This window comes from Rhea pennata, chromosome 3 (assembly GCF_028389875.1).
Source record: "Rhea pennata isolate bPtePen1 chromosome 3, bPtePen1.pri, whole genome shotgun sequence".
In the NCBI taxonomy this organism is placed as follows: domain Eukaryota; kingdom Metazoa; phylum Chordata; class Aves; order Rheiformes; family Rheidae; genus Rhea; species Rhea pennata.
Window position 1 is genome coordinate 11,857,233 of NC_084665.1, and position 15,804 is coordinate 11,873,036.

The 15,804-nt window shown below is 42.3% G+C and overlaps 1 protein-coding gene across 1 annotated transcript in view; it reads left to right on the forward strand.

Moving 5' to 3' along the window:
* The window catches only part of SPTLC3 (serine palmitoyltransferase long chain base subunit 3), an 87,728-nt gene extending 84,576 nt beyond the window's left edge, over positions 1-3,152 (forward strand). Inside the window, exons 11-12 of the mRNA XM_062573505.1 lie at positions 527-656; positions 3,003-3,152. Of these exons, the coding sequence (XP_062429489.1) occupies positions 527-656; positions 3,003-3,116 (244 nt within the window). The 3' untranslated portion in view covers positions 3,117-3,152. The remainder of the gene's footprint in view (positions 1-526; positions 657-3,002) is intronic.
* The last annotated feature ends 12,652 nt before the right edge of the window (positions 3,153-15,804 follow it).

Consider the following 15,804-nt stretch of genomic DNA (forward strand, 5'->3'; position numbering starts at 1 on the left):
ATCAGAAGTCAGTAGCAGCATAACAAAAGGGTCAAACTGTAGGGAACCTCTGCATGTAACTTAGGCTGGAGAGCTGCTCTAGGTTCCCAAACTGCCGGAGCAGTTGTGGGAACGAGAAGCCCGGCACACGGACTGTTTGATTCTTGTTGATATGAAGGAACGCAGCTCACACACCTTCCAGGGGCCTGACTTCGTCAGCTTTTAGGGACTGTGAACACGCTCACACTTTGATATGCCCTTTGATTGACATAAACAAATCAATCCAATTTTATGATGATGCCGCCTCTCTCTACCATCACACTAGTATTTGACACCCTCTTTGCGTCAGGAGCTGTTAAGCAGCAAAGAATCTCAGTCCTGCTGGTAAAACTCTGGCTGTTACTGAAGTCAATGGGAATATTACCATCCACTTCAACTGAAGAGAGAGTTTTACCCATTGTTTTATTATACTTGAATGTTTTCTCTTTGTAGTCAGTTTATTGGAGAAAATTTACTTTTACTCTTTTATTTCTTCTTCTTCCCCTAGGGTTTTTTCAAGACTCATGTTAGAAAAAAATATCGGGGTGGTTGTGGTTGGATTTCCAGCTACCTCTATCACAGAATGCAGGGCTCGGTTTTGTGTGTCAGCTGCACATACACGGGAGATGTTAGACACAGTAAGTACAGCAGATGTCCTGCTGAAATTAGCTTCAGATGCAAAGGGGGGTTGGGAGAAGCAGTGTGTCTATTACTTTGAAACTCAATAATTCATTTTTACATTTGTTTTTCTGGCCTTGTCACTTGTTCTTTAAAGGCATTTGGACTTATATATTTTATTTTTAAAAATAAATGATGGGAGACTTGACTTGCTATGTACTTCTCTCTTTAATAGTGACCAAATCTGATAGTGATAAAGACCCACATGAAGAGCACAGCAGTACAAAAGTTAACTATTAGGTCAAAACTGTCAGAGTAGGAAATGTGAAACGTTATGGAAATACTTGCAAATCAGGTTTCCCATACCCTTACTTTCATTACGTATTTCCACGTGTTGGCTGAATTGCAGAAGTAGTATATGGGCAGCCTTGAGGGTACAGGTGGAAATTGCAAACAGTATTTGGAACAGTTTGAATCTTATGAGGGTTAATTGGTGCTGTCTAGCCTAAGCTCAGTATCTTTCCCTGACACTATTAAGAGTTTGTTGAGATCATAAACTTCCGTTTCAACATAATCATAAATATGTTTAAAATAAACTATTTGAAGTTTTCCATCTCCCTCTCTTGCCAAAGCTGGTTTTAGCCTGGTTTGATATATGCTCTTTCATTTTCGAAGTATGCCAACTTAGAGGCAGGCAACACTGAGACATAACAGTAAACTTAAGACTTTTTTTTTCTTCTCTTTGCACAAGTATGGTACTCAGAGCAGAAAACTTGTGAACACAAGAGGTATTTGAATAGAAGATGCCACTCCTTCATGTAGGCAAGCACGTGTGCTTGCAGAGGGTCCTTGGCTCTGCACTTGAATCCTGATATTCATACGTAGACAGAGGCCAGAGCCCTGCCTGGCTGACCAGCTCTCGTGCCAGTCTGCAGCACTCTCAAACAACATTGAAAAATCTGCCTTGCACATGTGCGGTACAAAATTCCTGCTGCTCTTAAAGACACAGCAGTCACTAGCAGGGCGTGCTATCACACAGATAAAATGGCACAGAGCAGCGCGTAGCCACGTGTCGTTGTCATCTTTTGCTGTTTCATTATATGGACTTTGGATTATGTAACCAATAACAGGCAATGAAGTTGATCTGAAGATTAATCGCTTAAGCTTGCTACTTCGCTTTGCTTCCTCTTCTTCCCCCCAAAATGTAGCATCATGCCCATTACATTTTTTGAGCCATCACTGCAAGTGCACTTCCTGGTGCCTGCACATGCTGCTTCCTGGTACCAGTGAAGGTCTGATACACTCTCTGGCCCATCGTTCTTGAACACACTTTATTTTTGCTTTGAAATTGAGATCGTTGCCACAGTGTTTGTAGCATTCTCTTTAAATGTCCGTACAATATGGGGGAGTGGAAATGCCCAGAGTTTAATTACAAGCAGATGGAAAGATTTGTAGGGCAAACACTTTGTGAATACGCCTAAATCCAGTGTAACAACAGGTAACAAGTACCATGAAAGTTTTTCCGTTCAGCAAAATTCATTTTGAATTCTGGCCTGGAACTAAGAGAAGGAAAGATCCATGGGATGGGCGAGCTCCCAAAAATAATTTCTTTAATGACCTTGAAGCTATCTCTCTGCATAGATCATTACCAAAATACTGTAGTTTTTTGTTCGTAAGCTTATTTCAGTGGCTAAACAGAAACAAGCTCAAAATCAAAATTGCTATACTATTCTTTGGTACTTGCTCTTAAATGTGGATCAAATGCTGCAAGACATTGAGCTACTTCTCTATAGTACAGAGTTTCCTGGCTACTTTTTGAATCTACTGAGAGTAAAGGGCACAGTTCAGCAAACTGCAGTACAGTGTTAATACAACATTAATTATGTCTGTGACATTAATTCAAGCAGAGAATGGAATGAAGTAAAAAGTAACTGAACCTATTCTGAGTATTTATGATAACTCTGGACAACACTGTGGGCTGAGTTACATCTAAGAAAATGCAGCGACAGCCCCAGTCTTTGGGATCTGTAGGGAAATGTTGAAATATTGCCTTATATATGACTTTTTTACAAATAAAGATAACACTTTATTTGGAGTGTTATCTCCCTGTGCTTCTAGGAAAAGATCTGTCTTTTTCATCTGTGTTCAATTAATGAACTGACTAATAAACCATAATATACTGAAGGGGTAAATTCTGTTCTCGTGCATGCTCTTGTACATCTGTGACTGCATTGACATTCTCGCTACAGGAGAATGAAAGCAAAACTTGCACTTTCCTTAACTGATACTTTTATGATCTTATTGTTCTGCTGTAAAGAAGTTCAATTCTTTTCCAAGATAATTGATACAGTATAATGTTCTTACAGGTTTTGAATGCTCTGGATGAATTGGGTGATTTTCTATATCTGAAGTATTCCCGGTATTCCAAGTCAGCTCATTCTGAACTGTATGAAGAAACCAGGTTTGAACTTGAAGATTAAGTTTTCCACCCTTGAAGAGAATATTACGATGCTATGAAAGGGGAAAAACCAAAAAACTAAACAATACGAATGCATTTCTTCCCTTCTAAGGACAGTTTTTGGTTCACAGTTAATTGAAAGGAGGGGAAGCTTTGTTGTTGCATTTTATTGTATCAGATTTCTGTATTCAACAGACTGAAATATTGATACAGATTTGCCTCCCCAGGAGATCGATCCTTCTTGTGGTATTTTTAATGCAGAAAGAAAGCATCCCATTGGTGGAGTTGCTAACGTACAGCTTATGTTATGGCCCCTTTTTATGAAGAGGCTTCAGGTAGTCTTAATGGTGACTGAAATAAAAAAGTTTAAAAGCTGAATGGATTCCAGTGTAGTACACTAGTATAACTAAATTTTGTCAGTTAAAGACTTTGGTCTATTGAAGAGCATAACCAAGACACCAGTGTGGATTGCTACAGGGGAAAGAGCAGTAAGTGACCTCCTTAATTGCCTTATCATGCGTTTCTCCAAGGACAGAAAAAGTTAGAAGGTGACTAATGCTGAGAACAAAAAAAGTTGTAGCCTCCTCAGATTAAATATTTCTAACAGAAGATTATAGGAAAGGGAAAATGCTTCCTCCCTTCCACAGACCCTTTCTCAGCCTCTTAAATACAAAATAAGCTTCACAATGCACAGATTTGGGCTTGGAAATAAATGCTTGGAAATGCTTTTCTGCTAGCGCATTTGACTTACAGCCTTCCACATCTTATCACAGTGCAAGTTCTTCAGCAAGCTTGCTCCTTTTTCATGTAGCAGTAGTAAATAATTTTAATAACCATTTAACTTTCCCGTAAAAACCTTGATCAAAACAGTCAGATACTTGCAGTTCACAAACTGCAGATGACATTTATGGGCCCATTTCTAAGTTCCTTGAACTACTTACGGGCTTAATAAATTCGCTAACAAGTACATAATGCTGAAGCTGTTAGTTATACAGAATGTAAAGTTCACGATACCATAAGCAGTTCTGCCACCTGTTGAACTGAAAACTCTGCCATCTCCAAACTAAGGTTGTCCATTTCATAAAATTCCTCAAAATACGCCTGCTCGCTTTGTGCGCGTCAGGATTGTGTTACTTGTCTCCTTGCAGACTTCTTAAAGTGGTTCATTTTCCAAATAATTGACTGTGTCGCCTGAGGGGGGAGGTGTCCTTGTCCCCCTTTTCACTGTTCAAATGACAAATGCACAAAGACACTTGAAAGAGATGTCGCAGCCTGCAGCTTCCCTGCAACGCCTGCGACGGCGTTGTCGTCAGGCTTCTGTGGACTGCGTCGTCAGGAGAAGGCTGGAGGGTTTTCCCCTTTTTTTGTGCGGTGTTTAAAGGCTGTTCTGCAGCTTTAAGAATGAACTCCAAACCATTCCACGCTATCAAATGTCATTGTAAACACATCAGATGAGAGATGTTTAGCTTTCTGTTGCACAGATGTACCACACTTTCATGTTCTCTTTAAAGCTGTGGTGTAAACCTAACCCACAGCTGCAATATTAGATTTAAGAACAGAACAATTAAATTGTGGCATACCAATTACACTATATTACTCCCTGCTTGTTAAAGCAGCTTTCAGGATGTAACAAGGCTGATTGGTTATGAGGGCCCATTTTTTTTTTTTGTTGGATTTTTGTTGTTGTTGTTGTGCAAGTTAATAAAAATCTAGTGGTGCTATAACTTTAAGAATTGATTGCAAAAAATTCCATAATATCGGATGTCGGCTTTAGGAAACATATATCAAGAGCTGGGGGGCTGGAGGAGGACTAAATGGTGTCATATGATTCTTCACTTTGGTAGACAGACTTGGAAAACATTGCAGAGGTTCAAGGGAGCTGTGTTAGTGTGTTAGAGCAAACTCACTATATAAATATTAAAATACTATTCTCCGGCACAGGAAAGGGAGAAAATAGGAAATGTGAACTTTGTCTTTGAGTTGCCCGGCAATCTGTGATGTACAGCTTTGTTACGTGAACGGTGAGCGCACTGACTGCCGAGGAGAAGGACTGAGAAGCTTCTACAACCTGTTCCTCGAGGAATTCAAGTACTGAATTTGATGTATTGCGTTTTGATCTCTGTTGCCGAACATCTGTGGCCAGATCCTTAGCTGACTTCTGACCTTCCATCGCAGGGTATATGGCCATAGTTTGTATTTCAGCAAACATTATTGCACATGCTGTTGCAGGCAACGCGCTGTTTCCCTCGGAGAGAGGCCTGAGATTGATTAAGCTGCAGAACGATCGCTTTTTCTCCCCCTATAGGGGAATGTTTTCTGTCTGTCTAAAGCCAAATTCCTCCTGCCCTCAGAACATTACTCTCTCTCGTATTAAGGAGACAGGACAGCTATTTTTCAGAGACTGTCAGTTGATTTATTATATGCTCTCTTCTGATTTCTTCCATCCCTTACACATTAGAGAGAATATAGGCTTGGGGAATATCTATGGGCTTGGAGAACATTTGGGGAGAAATCCTTGCTCTAGTGATGTAATGGTAAAACTCCCAGGAACTACAGACTCCTGGATTTTCCCCATGGAGTTTAATTATGATCTGGCACTGGCTTTTCCTCTTCCCTAATTTCAGTGGAGTTCTTCCAGCTTTATATCAATGTAAATACATCTAAGAGTTAAATGGATTTTGGAGACTTCATTTTAGGAGAAAAAATGACAGAATATGTATTAGGGAATTAGCATATTTAACCTAAGGACTGCATATTTCATAGAACATACTCCATCCTCAGGCATTCGTATTCTTTGGACATGTAGTTCTCTGTAATTGGTTTATGTGATTTTGAAGAGGAACTGCCTTCCATAAATAAAAATTGCTTGAGATGTTACATTGGTAATCCAGTGGAGATGTAAGTATGGGTACACTAACTTTTTGCTGGTAGGCTGTAATTCCAACACTCTGGCAGAATCTAGATTGACCTTCATGCCCTGAGAAGACTCCAGAGGTCTGTTTGACAGAGTAACTAAACTGTTTGCCCTTTCTTGTGCCTTTATCCCACCTCATCTTTTAGAGAGCCTTCGTTTCCTGTGCTTATCTTACTCGCCAAGGTGTTTCCCTCATCCACTTCTCCTGCCTTTTTGCATCATTCCTTCTATTCTGTTATTTTCTGTCCTCTGGGTCTACGGGTGCAGTGCACTGGCAGCTGCAGACTCTGAGGATCTGAAGTGTGAGTATCATTTGGCTTTCTAGGCATTGACTCACTGTGCCTGCTTTTCCTGGTATCCTCATCAGCTTCTGCAGACTTTAATCTTTCCTTTTCAAATAAAAGTTTCTTATTGATGGTGCTAAGTTTCTGTGCTGAACCACATCTGAACTGTCCAAGCTGTTGAACCAAGAGTGGGTTTCATCCATCACTCATACAAGTGTAGATCAAGTTAAATCTTGCTTTGAAGTCAATACCATTGGTTTAAAACTGGTGCAACTATGAGAAGAACCTGTCAGAGTGTGGGGTGAGCTGACTGCATCTATTTCAGAGGGATTTGAATGTTGATGTCTCCAGATTATTTCACAGCTGCTCCCCATCACAGGAGGACCAAGATACAGGAGTGGATTTAAAGATTAAGGTAGGATTGGGATTTTCTACTAACCCCCCTAAAAGTGTTTAGGAGAACGTGTATCATGTGTTTCGCAGTCCTGCTGAAACAAGGGAAAAACAATCTACTCCTTGTTGATTTGTTAACGTAACTTCGCACTTTCTAGTCTGCTTAGAAATCCAATAGAGATTTTCTAGCATATGTTCTGCTTTTTATTTGTGCATTACTTAACTGTTCTTCAAATTAAAATACAGATTATGACCAAATTTTAAAGAAATCCCAACACCAGCTCAAACTGTCATTCCAATACTGGCATCTGAACATTTGAGCCTCCAGATGCTTTTTCAGGAGAGAAAAATCACTTTTACATTTGCGGAATAAGGTATCTAGGTGTTTCCCTAATTTACTCACACATCCAGAGCAGCTCATGCTTACTGCAGGCCAGACACAGGACAAGGAGAATCCTACTCTGTCCGTTAGTGGACTACCACCTTGTTGTCTTACCGCCTTCTGCCCCGTAAGTTCACACTTCCAGCAAGTGTAGAGACCTCAAACTCATTAGAGCCTGTGCTGCTCTGCAGGGCACTACTGCAATATGGATCCAGTACAGGTAGGACAGCCTGCCCTCTTCGCAGATGCAGAAAGGCGTTGCCTGTAGGATGCTGCAGCAGAAGAATTTCTTTCTGGCAAACCAGTTCAACCAGAAGATGCAGCTGTGAAAGCAAGATGTTGCAGGAAGGCTAGAAAATTGATTCTAACAAGTAAATCAATTACATACAGTAACAGACAAAGGAAATTAAATGTGTGTAACAGTGAGAAGTGGTGATCTGATGGGTGAAGCCTGCTTTTCCGTCAACCACCTTGAAATTATGTCTCAGAGAAGTTCACGTGAACATAAGCTAACTCTAGTCTCTTGTTGCGGGCCGAGATACATACGTTCTCCCGTCCCTTGCAGAGCACAGAACTGATATCTCATGCCATGGCAAAGGATTAAGTGTCATCACATCTGTGGCCCTTGTCTGCTCTAGCTCCATTTCGCCTCCTAGCACGGCGAGCAGCAGGCCTGTCTTTCCAGTTCAGAGCCCATCTTAATGTTGGCAAGCAAGCCTATTGGGGTCCAGCATGGACTGCAGCGAGTAAACGTTTCCTGGTGGAGATGGGCATTTGCTGTGCTGCAGGCAGCCTGTTGTCTGGAGAGGGTTCCTTTTCTGTTGCCCTCTCCAGCAGCTATTCTGAAATAGCACAAAAGTGACAAAATCAGTGGGGATGTTTCAAAGGCAGAGGTTCCCCACGTGCTTTCTGGAGCTTGCTCTGACTCAAGTATCCTGTGCGTCTCTTCTTACCACACAAACCTCGTGATGACTTGGCTCTCTGTGCTGTGCAGAAACTATTTTGCATGTTGCTGGGGATCGTACTTTCATGTGGGACTGCTTTTCAAAAATGTCTAACACCAAGGATGCAGCTACTCCCAGCCAGAGCAGGCATGATATTCCTCATAGCTCCCAGACCATCTGTTCACACTTTTGGCATTTTCCAGTTTTGGCAGAACATCCTGATCTGAACTCTCTGATTCCTGGTGCCCACTCCAATAACCATATCCAAAAAGTTCCTTTTCTCAGCAGCCCAGCGTAGCCTATGGACCAAGGCTTTGCACTGGATGCAAGAGACTCAGTTCCCTTCTGTCTCTGCCCTTCACAGTAATTGTAGATGAAACACATTGGCGTTCTTGGCCTCACTTTTTCTCCTCTGTAAAAGCTGTAATGGTGATCCTGATTAATTTATTAATTTGTTAAACACTAAGCTGAACTGATGAGAAGAGCGATAGAAGCACTAATTGTTGTTGCTATCATGTGAGCAATCTTTTCATTTCTACATTTCAGAATTTCTCCATTAATCCTGTAGAAGTTATGAGTACCCTGTTTACTACACTTAATGTACTAGACAGTACAATGATGAGGACTAATTTTAGTTTATAGAAAACTTTCTGGAAAACAGATTCTTTTAAGGTTTCCATGCTGCACAGGCTTTGTCAATGTCTTACTACAGTTATGCCAGTTGGATTAGGAAGCTTTTTAAAATGTGAATTTATCTTTTCAAAGGTTTGTAGCCAAGCTTTTCCAGTTTGTTAAAATGTAATTAGTGTCTGCTTGTTAATGGGATGTTCATTGATTTTTAAAATACACAGACTTCAAAGCTAAAAATAAATAAATAAGAAGAGAGATAATTCAAAACAGAGTGGAACAGCTTGGATGGTTTTACTTTTTTGCCAGGATCTCAAAACTGTTGTGTTCAAACAATGCCACAGTTTGAGTGAAAATGTGAAGATTAAATCCAAACCTTGCATGTCAGCTTTTTTGCAAATGACTATCCAGGATTTCAATAACGTGTCCAGCCACAACAGATGATGTTTGCAAGGATATGTATTGCTTAACAGCTTGTGGTAGTCTCCTGTTTCTCTACTATGTGTTTGAAATCTGTGCACCTAGCACCAGGTAAATATCCGTGGAATTTTGGTACCTAACTCTGTTAGACTCTTTTGAAGAAGCTTTTAAAATGGTCTAAAGAGCAAAGAGTTCACTACAGATCCTGGTGGTTGCAGAAGCTCCCAGTCACACATCAGTGCAGTATGGCATATGAGGGAAACTACATGTGTATGAAAAGAAATTTGATCATGGTCATGGAGGAAGGAATGCATGCACTAAAGAGGCAGATGGAGGTAACCTGAAATTTAGATAGGAATTTGAGGACATAATTGAGGAATGTCCCCAGGAGATTGAAGAAATAGCTGTAGAGCACATCACCTTCTGTAAAAGAAGGCCTGGAGGATACAAAGATGAAAATGATAATCCATGGAACAACACTAACCAAGTGCAAGAGGCAGGATGAAGTTTACTAGTGCAGGAAAGATGAAGCTGAGCAACAAATTCATTCCCCTGGAGAAGGAAAACACTTCAGTGGCAAAAAGAGAAAGGAAGGGAAACTATCTCCCAAAGGCAAAAGGACAAGACTGTGGAGACAGCCAGGATGAGGCTCCACACAAGTGAAGTATGGGAAAAAAGAAAAATTAAAAAATAGAAAGAGAAAGACTGATTTTGAGCCAAGCACGAGAGACCATGAGGTCCCATGGCACCAGTACAACATGGGTCTCTGTGACCAGGGATAAAACCCTGGGTCGTTTAGAACGAGGGAGGAACAGTGTGGAGGAGAGAGGGGAGAGGTGATTGTATTCCATCACTAGGCATGTTAGATACGAACTGACAGCAAAGAAAATAAAAAAAGCTGACGGTAACAATGATCGTCTGTCACTCAGAATAAATGATACTGTGGAAACAGGTCAAGGACAACTCCAAAAGAGAGAGGAAAATGCTTTAAGATGTGGATGGTCAGGTAGCTTTTCCAATGAATTCTTCCAGTCCTAGTGGAAAATGATAAAATCATGAAAAGCAATAGATTTCCTTGGAACTAGCTCTGTGAAGGAGATTTGGACATTTCTGACCACTAGGAGACAAATAGGATCAAAATTGGCATGAGTGAGCAAAATGAGTTTTCAAGTGTAAAACAGAGAGAAATGGGCAAAAGTGCATTGTCTGATTTTCACTCTGGGTTTTAACAGATGAGAAAAATCTAGATTAATGAATGTAAGAAGGGACAGTGGAGTTCCAAAGAGTAAAGACACAGTGAAAGTGCTGATTCTGTTTTAGCCCCAATACAACAAGATGTTTTGTTTTAAAAGGTCTGAAATTGCCATTCACTCTGTAATTACAGGTTTACTGTGCATGTCCATGGGTTGCCACAGCTGACCGGCAGACAAACTCCAGTGCCCAGCTGTGACAAGCGGAGGCAGAACTTGCTGGGACCAGCATTGCCATGCCAGCCACAAGGAGAGACCAAGCCACAGACAGCTGCGAACTGGCAACAGGAGAGGTCCTAGGGTTTCCATTCCCCCAGTTCAGGCAGCAGAGATGGGCCGCTGCTGGACTCCGCAGTGCAGGGGAGAGTGAACTTCCCTATAGGGAGGGCCAGAAAATGATGAAATTTGGCATGGCTGTGGGAGGAGATGGGCTTCTCAGCCTAAGTGCAAAAGGTGGTTGGATGTGGGGCTGTTGAGCGGACTAGTGTGGTCTGTGGTGAACACAGCAGGAGGTCAGCCACGGGCTGATCCAGGGTTTGATCTGATGTATCGTATAAAGTGCAAATGTTATGGTCTCTTTCGGTTCTTTGAAGATCAGGGAGCCATTTAAGATTCAAAATTCTGATTCAAACACTGAAAACACTTTACCAAGTGGTAAAAAAAAAGAAAAAAAAAAAGAAAAAAAAGAAAGAAAGGAAGTAGGAAGGTTTGGAGAGAAATCACTTGGTTCTGGATCACCCAGCTTCTTCAGAAACTGTTGCAGCTTCCTCACCGAACACCTGCTGTTTGTAATAGTTTTCCCATTCGAGTCTGGTCAAGGGACCACATAAGGCTGTGGACACGGGTTGATTTAAGTAGTTTCTGTGGTAAGTCTTCATTACATTGGTTCACTTTGAACCAAGAGCACAGATAAAAGTCCCTCTGTGGATAACTAGTAGCTCAAAGGCAGAAGCAGAGTTCAGGATCTGGCAACTTTCAGGACAGGGCTGATGCTGACAACCACATGGGAACAGCAACCGCTTTCTCTGATGCTTCTGAAGCCGACAGGGGCTTTAGTCCATGGGTTTGTCCACGACTGCAGCACTCTGAGTGCCTGCATTGGTAGAGTCATCTACTATGGTTTGAATCACCACTAGCCCAAATAATGAAGAGTGAGAGCTCAGAAGCTGTGGACATGGAGTCAATTTGGATCTTCTCTTAGGTCAAATTTTGTTTTTAAAAATCCTTCTTGGGATTCACATCTCAGTGATATAGCTGGCGAGAGTCCTGAGGAGGAATTGGTAAGGAAAATGTTCCTGACCTGACTAAGTAGTCCTCTCAACAAGGGTAAACGAAGCAAGCACAGAGCCTGAAGGATCAGCAGAGAAAGCAAAGCTATAGTGGTCAGAAAGCAAAAGGATAAAGTAGAATTGCCAAATATCAGCCTGAGAGAAATGGTGCAAAGGTAACGAAAGCAAATAGTAACAGGTCTGTTAGCCACGAAAAGGGAAGCAAGGAACTGAGTTCTGACCTAGCGAGGCTGGGGAATTGATTGTGTATGGCAGCAGCCAAAAAAAGTCCGGGAGCAGCCTATGGCACATGCCCTGAGGAGCCATACTTGGTGGCAGAGGGGCAATGTGGCGTTGGCTGCGCCACCCTTCAAATACAGCATGCAGCACTGACAAGTACAGAGCAAACGACAGAGGAAGCAAAAAGAGCAGAAGGCAATGTTTAAAAGGCTTGAAATAGTTAAGGGAAGAGGAGACAGCAGGGATCCGAACACCCTAAAAAGGATGCTGCAGGGGAACTGAAGACCAGTAAAGGTGATCAAGAGCTTGCATAGGCAACACACAATGAAAAACTCACCAGTGGAAGAGAAGTTGTAAGGTGGGTCGCGATCAGTCAGCAAAGGATTAGATAACACACCCGGGGGAACAACGCAGGGATAAACTGATGCTAGGTGCAGAGGATTGGATTTGAGGATCCATGAGGCCCTGTCCAGCTTAATCATCTACGATTCCACGGAGACAGCAATGAAAGACTTGCATTGTGCCCTGAGAACAAATTTCATTAGGTATGGGCTTAGGTCACGTACTGCAAATAGGCCTCTCTTATGTAGGATTCTAGTTTGGAGTTCGCAGTGATTGATGGATTCATTAAAATGTCGTCACTAAAACACACAAGAATTTTCTGTTTAAAAATAAATAAATGACGACTGAAACAGCAGAGAAGCCTTCTGCTTTTCTTCTTGATTCTCCCCGCAGCTTAATATGGTTCAGGAGACTGCTTGGTGGGGAGAGGAGACAGGATAATAGAGGATTAGCAATGGATATCACCATTTCATTTAGGTTTTTGGCTACCTGGTTCCTTTTAAATTCTACCTCCCAGTATCTTTCTCTTTGTTTGTCTAAATGTCACATAAGCATCATGTTGAGGCTGAATAACATTTACACTGTGATCTCCTATTTGGTCTGGAAAGGGCACTTGGCCAGATTCTCAGGTAGTTATAAATGAGCTTTATAGTAGAGATGTAAGCACAGTTTCACTTGAAGATCCAGCCCACTGAATAACTGCTTGTACAGCTGTGCTGTCTGATCAAAGCCAAATCAGTCGATATAGAAAGATTTTCTCCACAGAATCTGGCTGTCGTCTTTGTGACAGTATGTTATATCTTCAAGTAGATCCCATGGGCCAAATTAATTCTTGTATTTTACTGATGTCAGTGATGTTACCCCAAGTGTAAATTTGGCCCCATTGTTCTAAGGCTAATGGAGATTTTTTTAATGAAAGGGGATTGTAAAATATTCTCAGATTTTCATCTGGTTTTGCTTAGATTAATTATCCTTTCCTAGAGCTGAGTAGTAAAGAAAATATTCATATTCTCCAGTGTCTGGTATAAATTGCAGTGCTTGTTTGCTGCGGCCCAAGACACAAGCTGCAGGCAGAAATTGATGTATTTGCCCATGTGCATGTGTGCAGAGTTAGTCACTTTCTTCGCATGAGAAGCAGCACGGCAAAGGCTTTTAAAGTTCTTAAGTATCCATGCTATATCAGTTAAGCACATTAATTTTCAAGGGTTTTCACATTTTAGAAGGAAACTCTTCTGGCAATCAGTACCTCACAATAACATTTAATTCAATCTTGTGTTATTAATTAAGGCAAGAAATGTCCTTTTTAATAGGCTTCCAACTTTTGAAATAATCTCTGTGAAGCTTGTAGAATTGACACTGAAAGAGAGAGCCTGGATATTTTTATTGACAGCTTGCATCCAGCTGGGTCAGAAAAGCATGGTTTCCAAGGGGAAATTATACTTAACCAATCTGATAATCTTCTATGACGGAACAGTCTTCTATGATGGCTGGGTAGATGAAGGGAGAGCAGTGGACATTGTCTACCTTGACTTCAGCAAGGCTTTTGACACTGTCTCCCTTAACATCCTCCTAGAAAAGCTCAGGAAGTGTGGGTTAGACAAGTGGACAGTGAGGTGGATTGAGAACTGGCTGAAAGGCAGAGCTCAGAGGGTTGTCATCATCAGCAGAGTCTAGCTGGAGACCTGGAGCTAGCAGTGTCCCCTAGGGCTTAGTATTGGGTCCCATACTGTTCAACTTCTTCATCAATGACCTGGACGAAGGGACAGAGTGGTGCCTCCTCAGCAAGTTTGATGATGGTACCAGGCTGGGAGGAGTGGCTGACACACCTGAGGGCTGCTGCCATTCAGAGAGACCTGGACAGGCTGGAGAGTTGGGCAGAGAGGAACCTCATGAGGTTCAACAAGGGCGAGTGCAGTCCTGCACGTAGGCAGAAATAACCCTAGGCACCAGTACAATCTGGGGGCTGACCTTCTGGAGAGCAGCTCTACAGAGAAGGACCTGGGAGTGCTGGTGGATGACAAGTTGACCATGAGCCAGCAATGTGCCCTTGTGGCCAAGAAGGCCAGTGGTCTCCTGGGGTGCATTAGGAAGAGTATTCTCAGCAGGTCAAGGGAGGTGATCCTGCCCCTCTCCTCAGCCCTGGGGAGGCCTCATCTCAAGTACTGTGTCCAGTTCTGGGCTCCCAACTGCAAGAGAGACATGGAGCTACTGGAGAGAGTCCAACGCAGGGCTACAAAGATGCTCAGAGGGCTGGAGCACCTGCCCTGTGAGGAACAGCTGCAAGAGCTGGGCCTGTTCAGCCTGGGGAAGAGGAGACTGAGGGGGGATCTCATCAATGTGTACAAGTACCTGAAGGGAGGGTGTCAAGGGGATGGGGACAAACTCTTTTCAGTTGTCCCATGTGACAGGACAAGAGGCAATGGGCAGAAATTGAAGCACAGGAAGTTCTGCCTGACCATGAGGGGGAATTTCTTTACTGTGAGTGACAGAGCACTGGAGCAGGTTGCCCAGAGAGGTTGTGGAGTCTCCTTCTCTGGAGATACTCAAAAGCTGCCTGGACGTAACCCTGTCTAACATGCTCTAGTTGACCCTGCTTGAGCAGGGAGGTTGGACTGGATGATCTCCAGAGGTCCCTTCCAACCTCAACCGTTCTGTGATTCTCTGTGTGATTCTGTGACTGGGACGAGGTTACAATAAAAGTAGCTGAACCGGACAGTTATTACAGTTGGTTCCTACTCCTGATCTGACATCTGAGAGAAAGTGCAGTTGAGACTCTGCTGCTATCATTTTGGGAGAGAAGTTGGCTGTCCCAGCCTGGCCACTGATGGATTCTGTGTCACTGTTAGGCACAATCTGTCCATCGTAGATTTGAGGAATATCATTTTGAAAGCTTAAACTGGATACAGAATGTGTCCTGAAATGCCCTATAGGAACTTTACAGGGCATAAATTCACTCGTAGCAAACCTTAAGGCTCAGACTCGGCAGCTGGAGCCCTCCAACCCTCCTTAAACCAGTGGGACTCTTCATATGTTTTTGTTGACCAATCCTCTTGGTCGATTTTATTGACCTATTGACTGAACAGGGACACTCTTTATTTACAAAAAGGCCTTAAATAGTTTAGGACTTTTACCTCACCAATAAACTTAAAGAAATAACTGTAAAACTGAAGGACATGGAGCTAGTGCTATCTGTTAAGCTTAGAAAGTATGTATGTCAGCTGCAGATGCATTTGGGACTTCACTTGGTGCAACCAGTCTTTTCAGTCCACCAGAACGGAAAGAAACCAAGGTGTAGATCGATTTTGCTTTATCTGAGCTCAGTGACAACCACCCTAATGGACTCCAGCAGGGGATCTGGCCCTCTCTGTGCTTAAGGAAGAACGAAGATCAGTCCTACCTCTGTGCTGTTGACATTGGGAGTTATTCTTGAAAGGGAAGTGCTGATGTTGGATCAGCCATAAAAGCAGTGGTGAAAGTTATTCTGTTATGCAATTTTCTTTCTGTTAGGAGTAAGGGTGGAAGAAAATGCACAGAGATTGATCCTATGCCCATGTAAATAGTATGTCTGTGAAAAACATACTTCTTAGGGGAGAATAATGTCCTAAGTAAACAAATAAGATGTACCCTAAAAAGACAAGGGGGGCAC